The sequence below is a fragment of the Ranitomeya variabilis genome, chromosome 2, assembly GCF_051348905.1.
Source record: "Ranitomeya variabilis isolate aRanVar5 chromosome 2, aRanVar5.hap1, whole genome shotgun sequence".
NCBI lineage: Eukaryota > Metazoa > Chordata > Amphibia > Anura > Dendrobatidae > Ranitomeya > Ranitomeya variabilis.
In genome coordinates, this window is record NC_135233.1 from 24709394 (window position 1) to 24731949 (window position 22556).

The 22556-nt window shown below is 44.3% G+C and overlaps 1 protein-coding gene across 3 annotated transcripts in view; it reads right to left on the reverse strand.

The window, feature by feature from the left end:
* Positions 1 to 8017: 8017 nt before the first annotated feature.
* Positions 8018 to 22556, reverse strand: part of LOC143809037 (calpain-13-like) — a 58698-nt gene continuing 44159 nt past the window's right edge. For all 3 annotated transcript variants that reach the window (XM_077292204.1, XM_077292202.1, XM_077292203.1), the window contains exons 19-24: positions 16107 to 16174; positions 15102 to 15170; positions 14513 to 14591; positions 13043 to 13159; positions 10825 to 10880; positions 8018 to 8220 (exon numbers count right to left, since the gene is read on the reverse strand). In XM_077292204.1, coding sequence (XP_077148319.1) covers positions 8200 to 8220; positions 10825 to 10880; positions 13043 to 13159; positions 14513 to 14591; positions 15102 to 15170; positions 16107 to 16174 — 410 coding nt within the window. In that variant the 3' untranslated portion in view covers positions 8018 to 8199. The remainder of the gene's footprint in view (positions 8221 to 10824; positions 10881 to 13042; positions 13160 to 14512; positions 14592 to 15101; positions 15171 to 16106; positions 16175 to 22556) is intronic.

The following is a 22556-nucleotide window of genomic DNA, read 5'->3' on the forward strand; positions in this document are numbered from 1 at the left end:
TCAGCACCCTTCTTAGTCAAATCAGTCAATGGTTTAACAACATCAGAAAAACCAGCAATAAATCGACGATAAAAGTTAGCAAAGCCCAAAAATTTCTGAAGACTCTTAAGAGAAGAGGGTTGCGTCCAATCACAAATAGCCTGAAACTTGACAGGATCCATCTCGATGGAAGAGGGGGAAAAAATATATCCCAAAAAGGAAATCTTTTGAACCCCAAAAACGCACTTAGAACCCTTCACACACAAGGAATTAGACCGCAAAACCTGAAAAACCCTCCTGACCTGCTGGACATGAGAGTCCCAGTCATCCGAAAAAAATCAAAATATCATCCAGATACACAATCATAAATTTATCCAAATAATCACGGAAAATGTCATGCATAAAGGACTGAAAGACTGAAGGGGCATTTGAAAGACCAAAAGGCATCACCAAATACTCAAAGTGGCCCTCGGGCGTATTAAATGCGGTTTTCCACTCATCCCCCTGCTTAATTCGCACCAAATTATACGCCCCACGAAGATCTATCTTAGAGAACCACTTGGCCCCCTTTATGCGAGCAAACAAATCAGTCAGCAGTGGCAACGGATATTGATATTTAACCGTGATTTTATTCAAAAGCCGATAATCAATGCACGGCCTCAAAGAGCCATCTTTCTTAGCCACAAAGAAAAAACCGGCTCCTAAGGGAGATGACGAAGGACGAATATGTCCCTTTTCCAAGGACTCCTTTATATATTCTCGCATAGCAGCATGTTCAGGCACAGACAGATTAAATAAACGACCCTTAGGGTATTTACTACCCGGAATCAAATCTATGGCACAATCGCACTCCCGGTGCGGAGGTAATGAACCAAGCTTAGGTTCTTCAAAAACGTCACGATATTCAGTCAAGAATTCAGGAATCTCAGAGGGAATAGATGATGAAATGGAAACCACAGGTACGTCCCCATGCGTCCCCTTACATCCCCAGCTTAACACAGACATAGCTTTCCAGTCAAGGACTGGGTTATGAGATTGCAGCCATGGCAATCCAAGCACCAACACATCATGTAGGTTATACAGCACAAGAAAGCGAATAATCTCCTGGTGATCCGGATTAATCCGCATAGTTACTTGTGTCCAGTATTGTGGTTTATTGCTAGCCAATGGGGTGGAGTCAATCCCCTTCAGGGGTATAGGAGTTTCAAGAGGCTCCAAATCATACCCACAGCGTTTGGCAAAGGACCAATCCATAAGACTCAAAGCGGCGCCAGAGTCGACATAGGCATCCGCGGTAATAGATGATAAAGAACAAATCAGGGTCACAGATAGAATAAACTTAGACTGTAAAGTGCCAATTGAAACAGACTTATCAAGCTTCTTAGTACGCTTAGAGCATGCTGATATAACATGAGTTGAATCACCGCAATAGAAGCACAACCCATTTTTTCGTCTAAAATTCTGCCGTTCACTTCTGGACAGAATTCTATCACATTGCATATTCTCTGACGTCTTCTCAGTAGACACCGCCAAATGGTGCACAGGTTTGCGCTCCCGCAGACGCCTATCGATCTGGATAGCCATTGTCATGGACTCATTCAGACCCGCAGGCACAGGGAACCCCACCATAACATCCTTAATGGCATCAGAGAGACCCTCTCTGAAATTCGCCGCCAGGGCGCACTCATTCCACTGAGTAAGCACAGCCCATTTACGGAATTTCTGGCAGTATATTTCAGCTTCGTCTTGCCCCTGAGATAGGGACATCAAGGCCTTTTCCGCCTGAAGTTCTAACTGAGGTTCCTCATAAAGCAACCCCAAGGCCAGAAAAAACGCATCCACATTGAGCAACGCAGGATCCCCTGGAGCCAATGCAAAAGCCCAATCCTGAGGGTCGCCCCGGAGCAAAGAAATCACAATCCTGACCTGCTGAGCAGGATCTCCAGCAGAGCGAGATTTCAGGGACAAAAACAACTTGCAATTATTTTTGAAATTTTGAAAGCAAGATCTATTCCCCGAGAAAAATTCAGGCAAAGGAATTCTAGGTTCAGATATAGGAACATGAACAACAAAATCTTGTAAGTTTTGAACTTTCGTGGTGAGATTATTCAAACCTGCAGCTAAACTCTGAATATCCATTTTAAACAGGTGAACACAGAGCCATTCCAGGATTAGAAGGAGAGAGAGAGAGAAAGGCTGCAATATAGGCAGACTTGCAAGAGATTCAATTACAAGCACACTCAGAACTGAGAAAAAAAAAAAAAAAAAATCTTCAGCAGACTTCTCTTTTCTCTCCTTTCTCTGTCAATTAATTTAACCCTTTTGGCCGGTCAAACTGTTATGGTTCTCAATGGCAAGAGAACATAGCCCAGCAAACATACGAACTAGCTCTTGGAAGGATGGAAACTAAACTGACCATGAACTAAACCTGCCGCACAACTAACAGTAGCCGGGTAGCGTAGCCTGCGTTTTATCCCTAGACGCCCAGCGCCGGCCGGAGGACTAACTAATCCTGGCAGAGGAAAATATAGTCCTGGCTCACCTCTAGAGAAATTTCCCCGAAAGGCAGACAGAGGCCCCCACAAATATTGGCGGTGATTTTAGATGAAATGACAAACGTAGTATGAAAATAGGTTTAGCAAAATTGAGGTCCGCTTACTAGATAGCAGGAAGACAGAAAGGGCACTTTCATGGTCAGCTGAAAACCCTATCAAAATACCATCCTGAAATTACTTTAAGACTCTAGTATTAACTCATAACATCAGAGTGGCAATTTCAGATCACAAGAGCTTTCCAGACACAGAAACGAAACTACAGCTGTGAACTGGAACAAAATGCAAAAACAAACAAGGACTAAGTCCAACTTAGCTGGGAGTTGTCTAGCAGCAGGAACATGCACAGAAAGGCTTCTGATTACAATGTTGACCGGCATGGAAGTGACAGAGGAGCAAGGCTAAATAGCGACTCCCACATCCTGATGGAAACAGGTGAACAGAGAGGATGATGCACACCAGTTCAATTCCACCAGTGGCCACCGGGGGAGCCCAAAATCCAATTTCACAACACGTTACCTGGTGATGAGGTGCAGCAAACCCCCATTATACTCTGTGTGTGGGCGGGGGGATACATTATACCGTGTGTAGGGGGTTGCATAATACTGTGTGTGTGGGGCTGCATTATACTGTGTGGGGAGACTGCATTACACAGTGTGGGGGTACTGAATTATACTGTGTGTGTGGGACTGCATTATACTGTGTCTGTGTGGGGGGCTGCAATATACTGTGTGTGGGGGGGCTGCATTATACTGTTTGTGTAGAGCAGCTGCATTATACTGTGTGTGTGGGGAGCTGTATTATACTGTGTGGGGGGCTGCATTATACTGTGTGTGGGGGGCTGCCCTATACTGTGTGTGTGTGGGGATTGAATTATACTCTGAGGAGGCTGTATTATACTCTATGAGGGGGTGTTGCATTATACTCTATGAGGGGGCACTGGATTATACTCTATGAGGGGTGCTGGATTTTACTCTATGGTGGGGCTGCATTATACTCAGGGTGGTTGCATTGTACTCTATGAGGGGCATCTGCATTTTACTCTGAGGGGAGCTGCATTGTACTCAGAAGGGGGCTACATTATACTCTATGAGGGGTGCTGCATTATACTCTGAGGGGGTGTAGAGGGAACATAGAAATTGATATTTTGAGTCCATATTCAAATAGGCAGAATGCATGCAAACCATGACAGATCAGCATTACTGGTCATACATTTACAGACAATGTTCATAGTGACAAAATCTTGAGAACTGTTTACTCCCATTGTCTGAAGATTTTTACCTCACAAATAGTCCTATGTTTATTGTTTGTGAGGCCATGTGCACACATTCAGTATTTTTCGTGGTTTTTTTGCGTTTTTTCGCTATAAAAACGTAATAAAAACGCGAAAAAAATGCAAAAAAACTGCTTACATATGCCTCCCATTATTTTCAGTGTTTTCCGCATTTCTTGTGCAAATGTTGCATTTTTTTCCGCGAAAAAAATCGCATCGCGGAAAAAAGAACATGTTCATTAAATTTGCGGAATTGCAGGGATTCCGCACACCTAGGAGTGCATTGATCTGCTTACTTCCCACACGGGGCTATGCACACCATGCGGGAAGTAAGCAGATTATGTGCAGTTGGTACCCAGGGTGGAGGAGAGGAGACTCTCCTCCACGGACTGGGCACCGTATAATTGGTAAAAAAAAAAGAATTAAAATAAAAAATAGTCATATACTCACCTTCGATGGCCCCCGGAGTCTTCCCGCCTCTCATCAGTGCATGCTGCCGCTTCCGTTCCTATAGATGGTGTGTGTGTAGGACCTGCGATGATGTCGCGGTCACATGACCGCGATGACGTCGCAGTCACGTGACCGCGACGTCATCGAAGGTCCTGCACACACACACCATCTATAGGAACGGAAGCCGCTGAGGAGATCGGCTGTCTGCAGGTGAGAATAACCATTTTTTTTATTTTTTTAATTATTTTTAAACATTCTATCTTTTACTATTGATGCTGCATAGGCTGCATCTATAGTAAAAAGTTGGTCACACTTGTCAAACACTATGTTTGACAAGTGTGACCAACCTGTCAATCAGTTTTCCAAGCGATGCTACAGATCGCTTGGAAAACTTTAGCATTCTGCAAGCTAATTACGCTTGCAAAATGCTAAAAAAAAACGCGAAAAAAAAACACAAAAAAAAAATGCGGATTTCTTGCAGAGCTCCCCTATGCAGGTGGAAATCAGTAGCCTTCCTACTAGCACCTGTGTGTTGTAGTACTTCCCTGCTGAGCACCACGGGATAGTCCTCACAACTTTCGTAGATGTTTCTGATGTTCTCTCTCTCCGTCCCCCAGATGGTATGGCTAGGACGACCCGTATGATGGGGTAGGCCTGGAGCTGTTTTATAGGGACCCTAGTGATGCCCCTCTCCCACAATTTGCCTCCGTTGTCTTCATAGGTGTAAAGGTTGGGCAGCCAACTAGGAGCTAACTGTCCTGCCGTGTTTCAAAGTAATGCGTAGAGCTTATTACTCCCTCGGTGTTCCGGCCACCGGCTACGCACCTCAGAAGGATGTTATCTCCTTGTGCTGTGATCTTGTTTCTCACTCTCCACAATATACTTCGCTTCGTGTCCTTTCTTAGGATGCTGCTGCAATGGGTGCAGGCGCAGCTCCGTAACATTCTATCTCGTGCTCTGTCTCTGTCAGGATCCCACCCCTGACAGGGACCTCTGTCTGCAGCTCAGTTGTTCCTCCTTCTCCCCCTGTCTGCCTGACAGGTCTTCTCTGGGTCGAACCCAGGTAGCTTTCTGACTGACTTCCTATCCAACCCACCAGTTTTACCCGTGTGTGAGGAGTGGCCTAATAGATAGAACCTTTGCTCCCCCTGGTGGCCGGAGTGTGAAGTGTAGTGTGTGACTGTGATACCTCGTCAGGTGAACTCCTTTAGTACCATCAGACGTAACATCACTCCCCCTGGTGGGAGAACGACATTACTGCAACGACCAGGACTCTGGGGCACTGCACTTATGCGTGTACAGTGTTGCAATACCTGCATAAGTGGGGACACCTATGCAGTTTTGTGAAATTTCCAGGAGTTCTCTGTCTTGGTGGTTGCTTCTCTGATATTCCAGACGGATGATGTTTAAAAAGCTCACTGGTGATGATGTGAGTATATGTACTTAACCTTTATATGTACTTAACCTTTGTATGTTAAAATATACAAAAGTGTATGCAGTCATACTAATCCTTTAATTTTGTACTTTGAAATAAACTTGTTTTATATCACAAGTAGTAGCTTTCTTTAAAGCCATATCCGAACTTTAGTGTTAAAAACTTGTCAATACAGACCAACTCCATGTCTGTAGCCACCATGTCAAATGGATCTTCACATGATCAGTCATCTCTATTGGGCCAAATTCAATCTATCTTGCATAACAAACTGTCCAAAATGTCAGATAAACTCACCAAAGACTTAAGAAATAGGAAAACTGGGCACTCACATCTTAGTCCTAGAAGCTCTTGTTTCTCATGAAAAAGAAACGGAAATGTTGCAAAAAGATTTCAACACTGTCACAAGTAAATTAGAGAACTGGGAGAACTTGGCCTGCAGAAGCATCCTACAAATTAGAAGCCTTCTGGAAACACAGACTTGCAATCGACAGCTTCAGGCCTATTCTAAGACCTCCTACCATGGATTCCCATTGAACACCTCAAGATGGATTTCATCCACTGGGCCATACAAAAACATATTGAGAAGGTCCTCCCCAGGATATTGTTACTAAGGTTCACTTCTACCAAAGCGAAGAACAAATCCTTACAGCAGCTCAGCTGCACCTACAGCTGTCAGATTTTCTACTCAACCACTTATTTGAGAGGAAGGGTCATTGGATCCTGTTCATCTGATTTTATATCCCCCAGTAGAAAAAAAATGTTTTTTATCCCTCTTGGTTTGATAAAGTTGCAGTATGAAGAAGCCTGATATGAACATGTGTCAAAAAACCCATAAGAAGGATTTCAGGAGGGGCCTGAAGAGATCCAATGCTGCATATTATATCTCTGATGAATCTTTACACTGTAGATTATCAGCACGTTATCACATTTAAGTACAGCAAAATCAAGAATTTCAACCATTTGCAAATATGATGCAACATCTTCTAGGTGCTGTCCTTCAGATCCCTCGTTGACCCTTTTTGTTGCCAGTTTGTCCTATTTGACCTATTGGACTAAAACTGGAGTACCACTTTTCACTCTTTATTTACTTGAAGGTCAAAGAACAAGAGTGAAAATGTGGCACCCCAGGAGTTCGGGTACCACAGTGGTGCTGCCTTCCTCTTGGAGAGGGTAATGCCATGCCTGGAGACAGGAGGGATCCCTTTGGCAGGTAACCTTATATGCAACACTTTCTGACTCCAGTTCAGAAGGGGGAGCTCTAAATCCAATTTAAGGGGAACTTCCCTATATACATCCTGGTCTGGAGGAGGAGTCAGTTAGTCTTGTGCAGACAGTTGGCAGTTGTACTAGACAGTGAAGGAGCACAGAGGAACTTGAGAGCTAGAAGAGGGCTGCGATTGGGCCCCTCTAAGCTAGAGTGCAGGAACTGGGCACCGAGAGCCCAAGGTCGTGAGGAACTACAGGTCCCACAGCAGACCCGGAGGGCAGGAAACTAAAAGTGACTTGCCCACATAATACCTGAGGTACAGCAACAATTAGAGCCCGAAGTCACCGTGTACAGAGACCCCAAGAGACGGCTCAAGTTGCCTACCATGCAGGGACTGTCCCAGGACAGAGAGTAACCGAGGACCTTGTCAGGACACTACAGGCAGCAAGGGACTAATAGTCAGCGCAAAGTGGAAGGCTCCCAAACTGGCCTGGCAAAGGGATTTCTTCTTCAGGCTGCCTGGACTCCATCGACACCTGTTGCCGGTACCCTGGACTGAGGCTGTTCAACATCAGTAAACTAGTTGAAGACTGCAACCCTGTGTCCTCCATTTATTTGCCGGCATTCACCATCCCTGCCAAACACACCGGGAGCCCCTTGCTGCAGCACCATCGCCCCAGAGGACCCCTTTAAGCAGCGTTGGTCACCTCTGACCGAGAACCACAGGTGGCGTCACAAACTTTTATTGCTTTACAACTCCCTTTAAAAACTATCCCTTTTACTTGGGCGCCCAGGGCCACGGACTGGGTTGCTGCCACCGTGACCACCCCTTTAATTGCGACTGGACCCGGTACCGAGTAACCCCACGGCCCCGGCGGGCGTTCCAAAAACATGCACGGAGTCCGATCTCGGTGACTTCCAAATGGACTAAAGGCCTCACAAGTGGTGGCCTAAAAAGCAGTCATCCATGAAACAGCTGACCAAACTCACATGTCTGTGACCAGATTTAGGAAGGTCCTGTAACACATGTCAAGTTCTACAAGTAAATTCTATAGTGGAAATTACTTAAAGTTTCCAGATGGGATAATTTTAGCAATGTTAAGAAATTGTTAGAGAAAAAGGATGAAAATTCTGTCTTTTATTTTTTCATTTTGATATATATTGAGTAGTTCAGTAATACATAAGTTACAGGATTCTTGCACTTCTGGCCAAGTTCTGGTCAATGTCCACCGACCTGGAGGGGCCCAAACCTTGTTCATCCATTCTTCATACATACAGTGTCCGTTAGCATTATAAATTGATTCTACATCATTAATTGCAGCCACTGTAAAAAAACAAAAAAGAAAGAAAGTGGGATTATGTATATTAATGAATTAATAATAGAAATTAATTATTTTTAAGGGATTGTTGGCTGCAAAGTAAGACTAAAGTATAATTTACTAAATAGTCTGCAATTGTTTTTTTGATTACATGGGTTGACAAACTTCAAAGATCATTTTCCAAAATTAAAGAGAGGGTTCTAAAACAACAACAGAATCATCTGCTGTCATCCTTGTAGATTCAGCTCTAGCAGCTCCGGTGGTCTGCGGCGGCACAGGAAGTGATCACCTGACTGCTGAGGCCTGTGATTGGCTGCAGCGATCAAGTAACCAGAATGGAACATCATGGGTTGTGCCTCAGATGATATTCTCTTTCATTTAACCGATCGCTGCAGCCAATCATGAGCCTCAGTGGTCAGATGACCTAAGAAACTTCTTGTTTTATAGGCGAGCATACCTCATTTTATTATCAGAATTATTACTTTTCCCCAAAAAGTGAATCAAAGAAGATGCTCATAAAGTTGTATTAATTTTTCTGCCACCCACTTGTGACCGTGTGTCACTGTGTAGCACTAGCGTAAAAATAATAATGATTATAATGTATATTTTTTTAATTATTTGTTATTGAAAATTTGCACGTATCTCTGATTATAGAGGACAAATATTTAGGGGACAACTAAACAATGTTTTCATATACACACATATGTATATATATGTATATATATACACATACAGAACCTACGGTGTATATATCTATATATATATATATATATATATATATATATAGATATAGATATATATGTTTATATTCAATTATGTAGCAAAGCCAGGTAGGATTGTATTGAACCCTGGGACTACAGGTCTTAATTAGATGCCCCTGGCTAGCTTTGACAAAGAACAAGTAAATGGGTTCACCTTGTGTTAGTCTGCTGCGGGTTGAGCAGAGTCGAGTGTGTTGAAGCTGGTGAGTGGCCAAACAAAATGTGAGCTGTAGCTGGGAGAGAGACAAATCAGAGGCTCTCTCTGTATGGAGAGTGCATGGGTCAGCTAGGGAAGCTGAAAAGTTTGTGTGTTGGAGCTGCAGAGCAATGTGTGGAAGCTGCAGCTTGTTCAGTGTGAACTGTGCATGGCATTGAACATTTCTGTTTGGTGCTGAAAGCTGTTGGAGCTCAGGCTGAAGGTGATACCGAGACAGGACTGTACCTCTTCTGTGTATGAAGTTTGCTCATGGAGAGATGACTGCAATCTGTTTGGGTGAGCCTGTACTGACATATATGTGACTGCTGAATGAACTGATTATTTGCTGTGTTACTTTTGTGCCCAGAAGAGGCTGTTTAGTTTTTTAATACCTTGGAGTTTTATGAAAGCAATAAAGCTGCATATGTTTGGACCAAACCACATTGCATATGTGATTGCCACCTAATGCCTACCTGAAAGAGTGGATCCCTACAATATATATTATTTTATGCATTGCTAAGTGATACATTTTTGCCATATTTACCTTATTTTGCTTCTTTCTTTCCAACCCCAGTGTTGCTTCAAAGTCAACTTCAGGCTCCTTTTAGAAGCTGCTTTCCGCTGCTGCTCAGCAGTGTCTGTACACTATATACATTCTGCGTACAGCACTTTTCATGTCTGAGCCCCTTTGCTTCCCAACCTCCCATGCTAATGGATTATTATTTCCCATACAGATCTTTGCCAAGCAGCAGTTGAGAACATATTCTAAAGGAGCATCGACTGAAACAGCACTGCAGCTTAGTCTGCAAAAGATGAAAGCAAAATAAGGTAATGAAGTGTATGGCAAACAGTCATAACTTTGCAGTGCCCGGGCCGGGAGGTCAATAAAAAAAGCTTACTTACTCTCTAATGGGAAACATGAAAATCCTTGAGCGATCTTTACATTTGCACATCATACCCACATTACATGATCTATGGCTACTCTTGATTCCTCATTCACACATTGCAGACTTGATTAGTATTTTGCATCAGCACTTGTAAGCCCACACCAGGAGTGGATCCTAAGCATAGGGTGGAAGGATTTATCAGACTTCTCTTCATTGCATCCGTTCCTCATTATGGTTTCAAAATATTGCTGTAAAAGACTGTCCAAATCTGCAGTATGTGAATGAGGCCTTAAAGGGAACCTGTCACCCCCCCAGGCATTTGTAACTAAAAGAGCCATCTTGTGCAGCACTAATGCTGCGTTCTGACAAGGTGGCTTTTAGTTCTTGTTCCTGGCACTGCTGAAATAATCGTTTTTGAAATTTGGCCCTCATACCTTGAAATTGCCCTGGGGCAGGTCTTTCCCCTTTAACACAGACGCACCACAGCCGTCACTCATGGCCTCTGCGCGCCCGGCGCCGCCTCCTCTTCCTTCATTAGCGTTCCCGGCGCCTGCGCTGTAAGTTTGAAGGGCAGCGCAACTGCGCATGCCCGAAAAAAAAAATAACAGCACAGGCGCCGGGGACGCTAACGAAGGAAGAAAGTCTGACTTGTAGAAAATCAGAAGTTGATTTTCAGAGCATTTCCCTTTTCACTTGCCGTGTCTTGTCATATTACATGCCATGCACATATACATATACAGTCTGTCTTCCTTTATGACCACTCACCTTCTCAACATTCATGTTTGTAATTTTACCATCAGCTGACAACTTAGAAAAAGTTTCTGAAATTGTGAAAAAAAAAGTTAAATGTTCACTGTCTTTTCAATAAGTTTTGTGTACATCAGTAGAAAAAGCAAACATAAGGATTTGTAATATACAGTATATTGAGAGAAATCTGCTTCTTTCTCCACTTATGAGCCGCTTCTGTCCCCCTCAACCCTTGCTTCCGGGTCTTATCACTCACTCTGGGAAAAAAAGCTAAAATGTCTCCTGCTCAAGACAAGAGGGTCTGTCTGCTCACTGAGAGATCAGATTACAGCTACTTGTTAGGCTATGTGCACACGTCAAGTATATGCAGCAGATTTTTCAGCACCAAAATGCATAGTGTTGGCCAGAAAAATGGTGTGTAAAATTAGTGTCTTTCTATGTGCGTTTTTGATGTGTTCCCCCCCTTAAATTTGACAAGGAGAAAAACACTGCAAAAACACTGAAAGAATTGACAAGCTGTAGATGGGGAAAAAACGTTATAATGGTTCAAATGTACAATAAAAATAAACTGAGATTTCAGAAATCTCTTTCACTTTGCCGGTAATGTAAACTGCAGCTTTTTTTTTTACAACCTTAAAAAACTTGAGGAAAAATGCAGCATATGAAGAAACCCTAAAGCTACATTCACACGATGCGATTTTGATGTCCGCAGCAGTTTCCCATGAGTTTACAGTACAATGTAAACCTATGGGAAACTGAAAACGCTGTGCCCATGCTGCGGAAAAAAACGTTCGGAAACGCAGCGGTTTACATTCCGCAGCATGTCAATTCTTTGTGCGGAATCCGCAGCGGTTTTATACCTGCTCTATAATAGAAAACCGCAGGTGTAAAACCGCAGTGGAATCTGCACAAAACCCGCGGTAAATCCGCAGGAAAAATGCAGTGTTTTTGCCCTGCGGATTTATCAAATCCGCTGCGGAAAAATCCGCAGTGGACCATTCTATGTGTGCACATAGACTAAAAGTTGCTGAGTAACTGTATTTAACATTTTACTTTTGTAATGGCTGCCTCCACATTGGTCTTGTGCTCCTCTCAGGTGTAACAAGTGCTACTTGTTAGGCTATGTACACACGTCAAGTATATGAGCAGTAGATTTTTACCTTCTCTGCATACATCTTCCAGTTCCAAAGGAGAGGTTGAGTCTCCAGAGACAAATACAATGTTTCCAAAGATGGATTGCCAAGTATAATGGTGGCCACAGAAGAGACTACAAAGTATCCTTTCCCCCACACACAACCTCCAACAATGTTCACTTTCCCAACTTGATACATTTTTGCATTGTTATTGATTGTATTCCTGGTAATATCCATGGAGGTCTAAAGTGGTTGAGTTTTTAATATCCAATATCTTTGGTGGAATTTGGTGATGAAAGGGCCTAATATTGATAACCATTATGCATGGTGGATTAAGATAGCTTTATGTTTAAGAAGGCCTGTCTGGGTATCTCTTACTGATGGTCTTTCCTTTTGATGGGTCATCAGCATCAAATCGGTGGTGGTCTGACGCCCAGCACCCCCCACTGATCAGCTGTTATTATCTTGAATAAGAGCTGGGAAGGGGCACCCAACCATTTGGCTACACCAAGGGTGCACCAAGTACCTCGTTAGCATACTTGAAAAAATAGGAGAATTTCATGCAAAAACAGCAATGGATTAAAGCACCCAAGTGATAATTTTATTAGGACTTTGTCCCATACAGGAGGCTGCCTTTAGTTTGGATACTCATTTTGTGCTTGCAGACTTCCTTAAAGGTGAAAAGTTAACACCATTTTGGGAAGACAGGAGAATTTTGGGTGGAAGATGGTCACCTTGTACTGGTGGGGCACTGAAAGCATTTAGGAGTTCCGGCTGCAAATTCTGGTACTGTTTTAACCCATTCCCGCTGTAGGATGGTAATAATCGTTCTGGGCAGGGGTCTGCAAGTGTGGAGCAGGCTCAGAAGCCGAGCCCGCTCCACCCCGAGTAGAAGCCAGGTATATTGCATAGCCGTCACCCGTGTCTAATAGCTGTGGCTAAAAATGAGTTCCGGCTGGGTTACCACGGCCAACACTGGCTTGCTGAAGGTCCCCATCGCTGCCATCTTGATACTCGTGTGGATGGACTGATATTATTTCTGTACACCACAATACCCATTATTTCACTTCATTAGTCTATAAACTAATTGGTCCAGAACTTACCCATAAAGCCGATCAGTCGCATTGTACAGACCAGGTAGTCAACAAAGCTTAATTTCCCTTGATCGTTTGAATATCGAGCAAAAAGCTGCTGCAGAAGATCGTTTTGGACATTGAGCCCTAGATAATAAGAGAATCAAACAAGTAGTCACACATCCATTAGTGACAACGTGGCCGCCATGTGGTAGTGATATAAAACGCGTGGGATCATTTCTCAATGGTAGTGTCTGTACAGCGCATTTACAATGTTGCACCGGAGTAATCGCATAAACTGGCAAACATTCACAATAAATTTGGCTTTATCTTTGGCCATGTGCATGTATACGATGCCGAGCCATGGAGGAGCAGGAAATATCTGGGCAGGACCCAGGTTGTGATAGAATGATGCCCCTATAAATATATACAGTAAGTGTCGGCGGTTTGCGCTGAGTTTCACTGAATGGGATGGAAGATTTTGGCCGGGACCCTTTAACTTGTCACTACTAAGTGGTGGCACTTAACAAGATGCTTGACCCCAATCTAATGCAATGTTGCTTGGAAAATATTATTTTGGACACTGAATAGTGCATTATATGAATAGTGGCGCAGTGTTATATGGACGTTGTATCATTGTGTTTGGGCACTATATAGTACCCCGTAAGGCAGGGGACACAATAGAAGGAGAAGGTATGGCCGAGGTCATCATCCAATCTAAGACCAACCCTGACTTTGATAACAGATCCAGAGTTACATCCAAGTGCAGTAAACTATTTAACTCATTAATGGCCACCAATACACCTTTTTACAACGATCATTAAGGGTCCATATTAATCCTTAGCACCCGTCAAATGTCACAAAAACTAGGGTTTCTCAGCTACCCGAGGGAGCGGAGAACCTGGAATGTCGAATAGGAGACGTTTTGTTTGCTGTTATTTAGCGATTAAGTGCAAGAGCATTTACAAAGTGCAGCGAAAAAATGTTTCACGTCTTCTCTGACATTATATATTCTGCCAGAGGAGACAGGAAAGATGCCCACCAATGGTAAGAGGAAGGGGCTTGACACTAATTTTAGCTATCTGCTGGAGGGGTGGAGTGGTCACACATCTTAGGCACTGTTCACATCAGAAATGATCTATTATGACGGGAACCAGACGGGCTCCATTATAGCAGTATTATTGATTGTGTGATTGTGTAAGGTTGGTCGAGTCAACCCAATCAAGTCTGTGCAGAAGGGAGAGGTGGTGCATTGTATGGCAGAACCTTCCGTGACCATGTGTATAAATGTAGCAATGTAGAAAGCATTTAGGGAGATGCAGAAGTGATACATTATTACACCTAGCGCTGCATCGGGTTCTTTGAGTCCTTATGCCGCGCTCCACTCTCAGTGTAACATTGTATCACTTTTGTCTGGAGTATAGATACATATGTGGCAATAAAGGTCCTATTACAAATCTGTTCATCCATAGTATCTGATTCAGCAGATCCGCACTGTACCTGTTTGTTTTATTATTTTGCGTAATTCCGTCAGATTGATGTATCCACTGCCATTGGTATTCACTTGATTAAAATGATCCTTAAAAAGAAACATATTAAGGCTTCATACGTAGCATTTCCCACACTGAATGCATGTTAAAGTGATTTACAATTTCAGAAAATAATATATATTTTTTAATACTTTCTGCATTAATTCCTCACATTTAAAGATCTCTGCTTGCTGTAAGGAAACTTCCCGCTGTGCTTCCATCTGTCCCAGCCATGTGATGGGCACACAGGCTCACGGCTCGTCACAGATGCAATGCAGGTATCAGAATTGTGCCGTCGATCAAACCGAGCAGGGATCGTGGAAATGGCTCAGGATTGATACAGAAAGTATATTGGAAAATAGTATATTGTTACATTACCGCTCTGTTATCTGAAGTCAGTATAATTCCCAGTGCCCCAGTGGTTAGCACTGAGCCATGCAATGCAGCGGTCCTGGGATTAAATCCAAACCAGCCATGTTGTAGATGTCACAGTCACAACGAAAAGACAATGCCAAGAAACGGTTTAGTTTTATTTTTTACTTTATGTAACTTTTATTTACCTTATATTGCGTTATCATTTTCCACAATTTAGCAAATGTTCCTGCATCAAGTTTTGCTTTCTTGGAGATCTACATGCGTGTTTAGGAAAATGGTCAATGTACAGGAAAGGCCAGCGCTTCCTGTCTTAGCAGTGGACTCTGCAGACTCTCACACAGCGCGCTGCCACACAGATCTCCTCTATCCAGATGACTGATGAAGGTCAGGTATTGACCGAAACGTCTCATTTTTTCCGGAATTTCTTCACTCAATAAATAAGTTCTTGAACACACCTATATGAGTGCCAAGTATTTCTACATCACTATGTACAGGAAAAGAACTGGATGGATGCACAAGTAGGATTAGATTCAGCGTCCTCCAACATGGCGCCCAAGTTTGTGATTTTATGATGCCACCCCCCCCCTTCCGTCCTAAAAGTATATTCATAAAATATAAAGTTATCTCTATAACAGTGGATAGCTTGCTCATCTCCGGTGGTATGACCACTGAGACCTCCAGGGATCTTGAGTCCAGGGCTCTGTAAAGCTGAAGAATGGAGATCTGCAGCCTCCTCTTAAGTGGAGCGTAGGTGCCCTCGCTCATCCCCTGCGTCATTCCTTGTCTATGTGGCCATAGAGTGCTGAGCACTCAGTCCCATAGACAGTGAATAGAGTGGGGGACAAGCATTCACCTCCCCGCTCCATTCAGGATGGGCCGACAGAGCTGTATACACCGGGTCCCAGAGCCTCCATCTTAGGATCACTAGGAGTCCTAATGGTTGGACCTCCAGTCATCAGCAAGTTACCCCTTCCTTTGCTTAGGGGACAACTTGATTTTTTAGAAGTTATACACGGCCATAAAGTTCAAATTAGCCACGTGTTATATGAAACTACTGAGTGTTCACTTTCCCACCGGTGCACAGGTGACAGGGACCGATGACTCAAGAAGCCGTATATCTGACTGGTCAGAAACACTAGTGATGCCATTCACCCCTATTAATAAAGTAATAAATAAGTAGTAAAGGATACGTCTACTGATGCCAGGATCTCCCGGCAGCCATCAATGGTGAATTTTGCATTAAATGGATGCAAATATTCTAGAAGAAAATAGTAAACTAATAAGTAATAAATTCATGTCCTGTAGTTTTATTTTAAAAGTACATTAATAAATATGAAAAATAAATGTATCACATCCATCATATGTATCCATCCATCGTATTCATCATTCCATCTATCTATATCTATATATATAATTGTCTAATGGTCTGTTTGTTTGTAACCAAAATCCCGCGTTGCTGATTGGTCGCGCCCGGCCGGCCACGACCAATCAGCGATATTGGCTCGAGATGTAAACCCCGTGACCAATCAGCATTCATAAATAAACTACATACATATACCAGAACGAGAATAACATGAAGGACAGTCTGTGAGGAAGAGAATAAAATGGAGAACAGTCTGTGAGGGAAAGAATAACATGGAGGACAGTGTGTGAGGGAGAAAATAACATGGAGGACAGACTGTGAGGGAGAGAATAACATGGAGGACAGTCTGTGAGGGAGAGAATAACATGGAGAACAGTCTGTGATGGAGAGAATAACATGGAGGACAGTGTGTGAGGGAGAAAATAACATGGAGGACAGTATGTGAGGGAGAGAATAACATGGAGGACAGTCTGTGATGGAGAGAATAACATGGAGGACAGTCTGTGAGGGAGAAAATAACATGGAGGACAGTCTGTGAGGGAGAAAATAACATGGAGGACAGTCTGTGAGGGAGAGAATAACATGGACAGTCTGTGAGGGAGAGAATAACATGGAGGACAGTGTGTGAGGGAGAGAATAACATGGACAGTCTGAGCGAGCGAATAACATGGAGGTCAGTCTGTGAGGGCGAGAATAACATGGACAGTCTGTGAGGGAGAGAATAACATGGAGGACAGTGTGTGAGGGAGAGAATAATATGGAGGACAGTGTGTGAGGGTGAGAATAACATGAAGGACGGTCTGTGAGGGAGAGAATAACATGGAGGACAGTCTGTGAGGGAGAGAATAACATGGAGTTCAGTCTGTGAGCGTGAGAATAACATGGACAATCTGTGAGAGAGAGAATAACATGGAGGACAGTGTGTGAGGGAGAGAATAACATGGAGGACAGTGTGTGAGGGAGAGAATAACATGGAGGACAGTGTGTGAGTGAGAGAAAAACATGGAGGACAGTCTGTGAGGGAGAGAATAACATGGAGGTCAGTCTGTGAGGATGAGAATAACATGGACAGCCTGTGAGGGAGAGAATAACATGGAGGACAGTGTGTGAGGGAGAGAATAACATGGAGGACAGTGTGTGAGGGCGAGAATAACATGAAGAATGGTATGTGAGGGAGAGAATAACATGGAGGACAGTGTGTGAGGGAGAGAATAACATGGAGAACAGTGTGTGAGGGAGAGAAAAACATGGAGGACAGTCTGTGAGGGAGAGAATAACATGGAGGTCAGTCTGTGAGGATGAGAATAACATGGACAGTCTGTGAGGGAGAGAATAACATGGAGGACAGTGTGTGAGGGAGAGAATAACATGGAGGACAGTGTGTGAGGGAGAAAATAACATGGAGGACAGACTGTGAGGGAGAGAATAACATGGAGGACAGTCTGTGAGGGAGAGAATAACATGGAGAACAGTCTGTGATGGAGAGAATAACATGGAGGACAGTGTGTGAGGGAGAAAATAACATGGAGGACAGTCTGTGATGGAGAGAATAACATGGAGGACAGTCTGTGAGGGAGAAAATAACATGGAGGACAGTCTGTGAGGGAGAAAATAACATGGAGGACAGTCTGTGAGGGAGAGAATAACATGGACAGTCTGTGAGGGAGAGAATAACATGGAGGACAGTGTGTGAGGGAGAGAATAACATGGACAGTCTGAGCGAGCGAATAACATGGAGGTCAGTCTGTGAGGGCGAGAATAACATGGACAGTCTGTGAGGGAGAGAATAACATGGAGGACAGTGTGTGAGGGAGAGAATAATATGGAGGACAGTGTGTGAGGGTGAGAATAACATGAAGGACGGTCTGTGAGGGAGAGAATAACATGGAGGACAGTCTGTGAGGGAGAGAATAACATGGAGTTCAGTCTGTGAGCGTGAGAATAACATGGACAATCTGTGAGAGAGAGAATAACATGGAGGACAGTGTGTGAGGGAGAGAATAACATGGAGGACAGTGTGTGAGGGAGAGAATAACATGGAGGACAGTGTGTGAGTGAGAGAAAAACATGGAGGACAGTCTGTGAGGGAGAGAATAACATGGAGGTCAGTCTGTGAGGATGAGAATAACATGGACAGTCTGTGAGGGAGAGAATAACATGGAGGACAGTGTGTGAGGGAGAGAATAACATGGAGGACAGTGTGTGAGGGCGAGAATAACATGAAGAATGGTATGTGAGGGAGAGAATAACATGGAGGACAGTGTGTGAGGGAGAGAATAACATGGAGAACAGTGTGTGAGGGAGAGAAAAACATGGAGGACAGTCTGTGAGGGAGAGAATAACATGGAGGTCAGTCTGTGAGGATGAGAATAACATGGACAGTCTGTGAGGGAGAGAATAACATGGAGGACAGTGTGTGAGGGAGAGAATAACATGGAGGACAGTGTGTGAGGGCGAGAATAACATGAAGAATGGTATGTGAGGGAGAGAATAACATGGAGGACAGTGTGTGAGGGAGAGAAAAACATGGAGGACAGTGTGTGAGGGAGAGAAAAATATGGAGGACAGTCTGTGAGGGAGAGAATAACATGGAGGTCAGTCTGTGAGGGTGAGAATAATAACATGGACAGTCTGTGAGCGAGAGAATAACATGGAGGTCAGTCTGTGAGGGCGAGAATAACATGGACAGTCTGTGAGGGAGAGCATAACATGGAGGACAGTGTGTGAGGGAGAGAAAAACATGGAGGACAGTGTGTGAGGGAGAGAAAAATATGGAGGACAGTCTGTGAGGGAGAGAATAACATGGAGGTCAGTCTGTGAGGGTGAGAATAACATGGACAGTCTGTGAGCGAGAGAATAACATGGAGGTCAGTCTGTGAGGGCGAGAATAACATGGACAGTCTGTGAGGGAGAGCATAACATGGAGGACAGTGTGTGAGGGAGAGAATAACATGGAGGACAGTGTGTGAGGGCGAGAATAACATGAAGGACGGTCTGTGAGGGAGAGAATAACATGGAGCACAGTGTGTGAGGGAGAGAAAAACATGGAGGATAGTCTGTGAGGGCGAGAATAACATGGACAGTCTGTGAGGGAGAGAATAACATGGAAGACAGTGTGTGAGGGAGAGAATAACATGGAGGACGGTCTGTGAGGGCGAGAATAACATGGACAGTCTGTGAGGGAGAGAATAACATGGAAGACAGTGTGTGAGGGAGAGAATAACATGGAGAACAGTGTGTGAGGGAGAGAAAAACATGGAGGACAGTCTGTGAGGGAGAGAATAACATGGAGGTCAGTCTGTGAGGATGAGAATAACATGGACAGTCTGTGAGGGAGAGAATAACATGGAGGACAGTGTGTGAGGGAGAGAATAACATGGAGGACAGTGTGTGAGGGCGAGAATAACATGAAGAATGGTATGTGAGGGAGAGAATAACATGGAGGACAGTGTGTGAGGGAGAGAAAAACATGGAGGACAGTGTGTGAGGGAGAGAAAAATATGGAGGACAGTCTGTGAGGGAGAGAATAACATGGAGGTCAGTCTGTGAGGGTGAGAATAATAACATGGACAGTCTGTGAGGGAGAGAATAACATGGAGGACAGTGTGTGAGGGAGAGAATAACATGGAGAACAGTGTGTGAGGGAGAGAAAAACATGGAGGACAGTCTGTGAGGGAGAGAATAACATGGAGGTCAGTCTGTGAGGATGAGAATAACATGGACAGTCTGTGAGGGAGAGAATAACATGGAGGACAGTGTGTGAGGGAGAGAATAACATGGAGAACAGTGTGTGAGGGAGAGAAAAACATGGAGGACAGTCTGTGAGGGAGAGAATAACATGGAGGTCAGTCTGTGAGGATGAGAATAACATGGACAGTCTGTGAGGGAGAGAATAACATGGAGGACAGTGTGTGAGGGAGAGAATAACATGGAGGACAGTGTGTGAGGGAGAAAATAACATGGAGGACAGACTGTGAGGGAGAGAATAACATGGAGGACAGTCTGTGAGGGAGAGAATAACATGGAGAACAGTCTGTGATGGAGAGAATAACATGGAGGACAGTGTGTGAGGGAGAAAATAACATGGAGGACAGTCTGTGATGGAGAGAATAACATGGAGGACAGTCTGTGAGGGAGAAAATAACATGGAGGACAGTCTGTGAGGGAGAAAATAACATGGAGGACAGTCTGTGAGGGAGAGAATAACATGGACAGTCTGTGAGGGAGAGAATAACATGGAGGACAGTGTGTGAGGGAGAGAATAACATGGACAGTCTGAGCGAGCGAATAACATGGAGGTCAGTCTGTGAGGGCGAGAATAACATGGACAGTCTGTGAGGGAGAGAATAACATGGAGGACAGTGTGTGAGGGAGAGAATAATATGGAGGACAGTGTGTGAGGGTGAGAATAACATGAAGGACGGTCTGTGAGGGAGAGAATAACATGGAGGACAGTCTGTGAGGGAGAGAATAACATGGAGTTCAGTCTGTGAGCGTGAGAATAACATGGACAATCTGTGAGAGAGAGAATAACATGGAGGACAGTGTGTGAGGGAGAGAATAACATGGAGGACAGTGTGTGAGGGAGAGAATAACATGGAGGACAGTGTGTGAGTGAGAGAAAAACATGGAGGACAGTCTGTGAGGGAGAGAATAACATGGAGGTCAGTCTGTGAGGATGAGAATAACATGGACAGTCTGTGAGGGAGAGAATAACATGGAGGACAGTGTGTGAGGGAGAGAATAACATGGAGGACAGTGTGTGAGGGCGAGAATAACATGAAGAATGGTATGTGAGGGAGAGAATAACATGGAGGACAGTGTGTGAGGGAGAGAATAACATGGAGAACAGTGTGTGAGGGAGAGAAAAACATGGAGGACAGTCTGTGAGGGAGAGAATAACATGGAGGTCAGTCTGTGAGGATGAGAATAACATGGACAGTCTGTGAGGGAGAGAATAACATGGAGGACAGTGTGTGAGGGAGAGAATAACATGGAGGACAGTGTGTGAGGGCGAGAATAACATGAAGAATGGTATGTGAGGGAGAGAATAACATGGAGGACAGTGTGTGAGGGAGAGAAAAACATGGAGGACAGTGTGTGAGGGAGAGAAAAATATGGAGGACAGTCTGTGAGGGAGAGAATAACATGGAGGTCAGTCTGTGAGGGTGAGAATAATAACATGGACAGTCTGTGAGCGAGAGAATAACATGGAGGTCAGTCTGTGAGGGCGAGAATAACATGGACAGTCTGTGAGGGAGAGCATAACATGGAGGACAGTGTGTGAGGGAGAGAAAAACATGGAGGACAGTGTGTGAGGGAGAGAAAAATATGGAGGACAGTCTGTGAGGGAGAGAATAACATGGAGGTCAGTCTGTGAGGGTGAGAATAACATGGACAGTCTGTGAGCGAGAGAATAACATGGAGGTCAGTCTGTGAGGGCGAGAATAACATGGACAGTCTGTGAGGGAGAGCATAACATGGAGGACAGTGTGTGAGGGAGAGAATAACATGGAGGACAGTGTGTGAGGGCGAGAATAACATGAAGGACGGTCTGTGAGGGAGAGAATAACATGGAGCACAGTGTGTGAGGGAGAGAAAAACATGGAGGATAGTCTGTGAGGGCGAGAATAACATGGACAGTCTGTGAGGGAGAGAATAACATGGAAGACAGTGTGTGAGGGAGAGAATAACATGGAGGACGGTCTGTGAGGGCGACAATAACATGGATAGTCTGTGAGGGAGAGAATAACATGGAGGACAATGTGAGGGAGAGAATAACATGGAGGACAGTGTGTGAGGGAGAGAATAACATGGAGGACAGTCTGTGAGGGAGAGAATAACATGGAGGTCGGTCTGTGAGGGCAGGCATTGGGAAAGGTCAGAGAGGCCCAGCGCCTGCGCACTGCAGTAATTTGCTCTGCCCTCAACAGGGAGATAAAGTACGCCTGTGCCGGAGCCGCAGCGTGAAGACAAGAAGAGGACGTCATCGTAAGAAGATGGGAGGCCCCGGACCGACAGCGACGCCCATCGGACTGGACCGCAGCGGGACCGCCCCTGGGTGAGTATAATCTAACCTCTTTTTCTCATCTTTCAGGATACATCGGGGGCTTATCTACAGCATTACAGAATGCATTACAGAATGCTGTAGATAAGCCTCTCATGCCGGTGGGCTTAGCTCACCTTTCGATTTTGGGGGTGACAGGTTCCCTTTAAATCTTCATAAATAAACTACATACATATTCTAGAATACCCGATGCGTTAGAATCGGGCCACC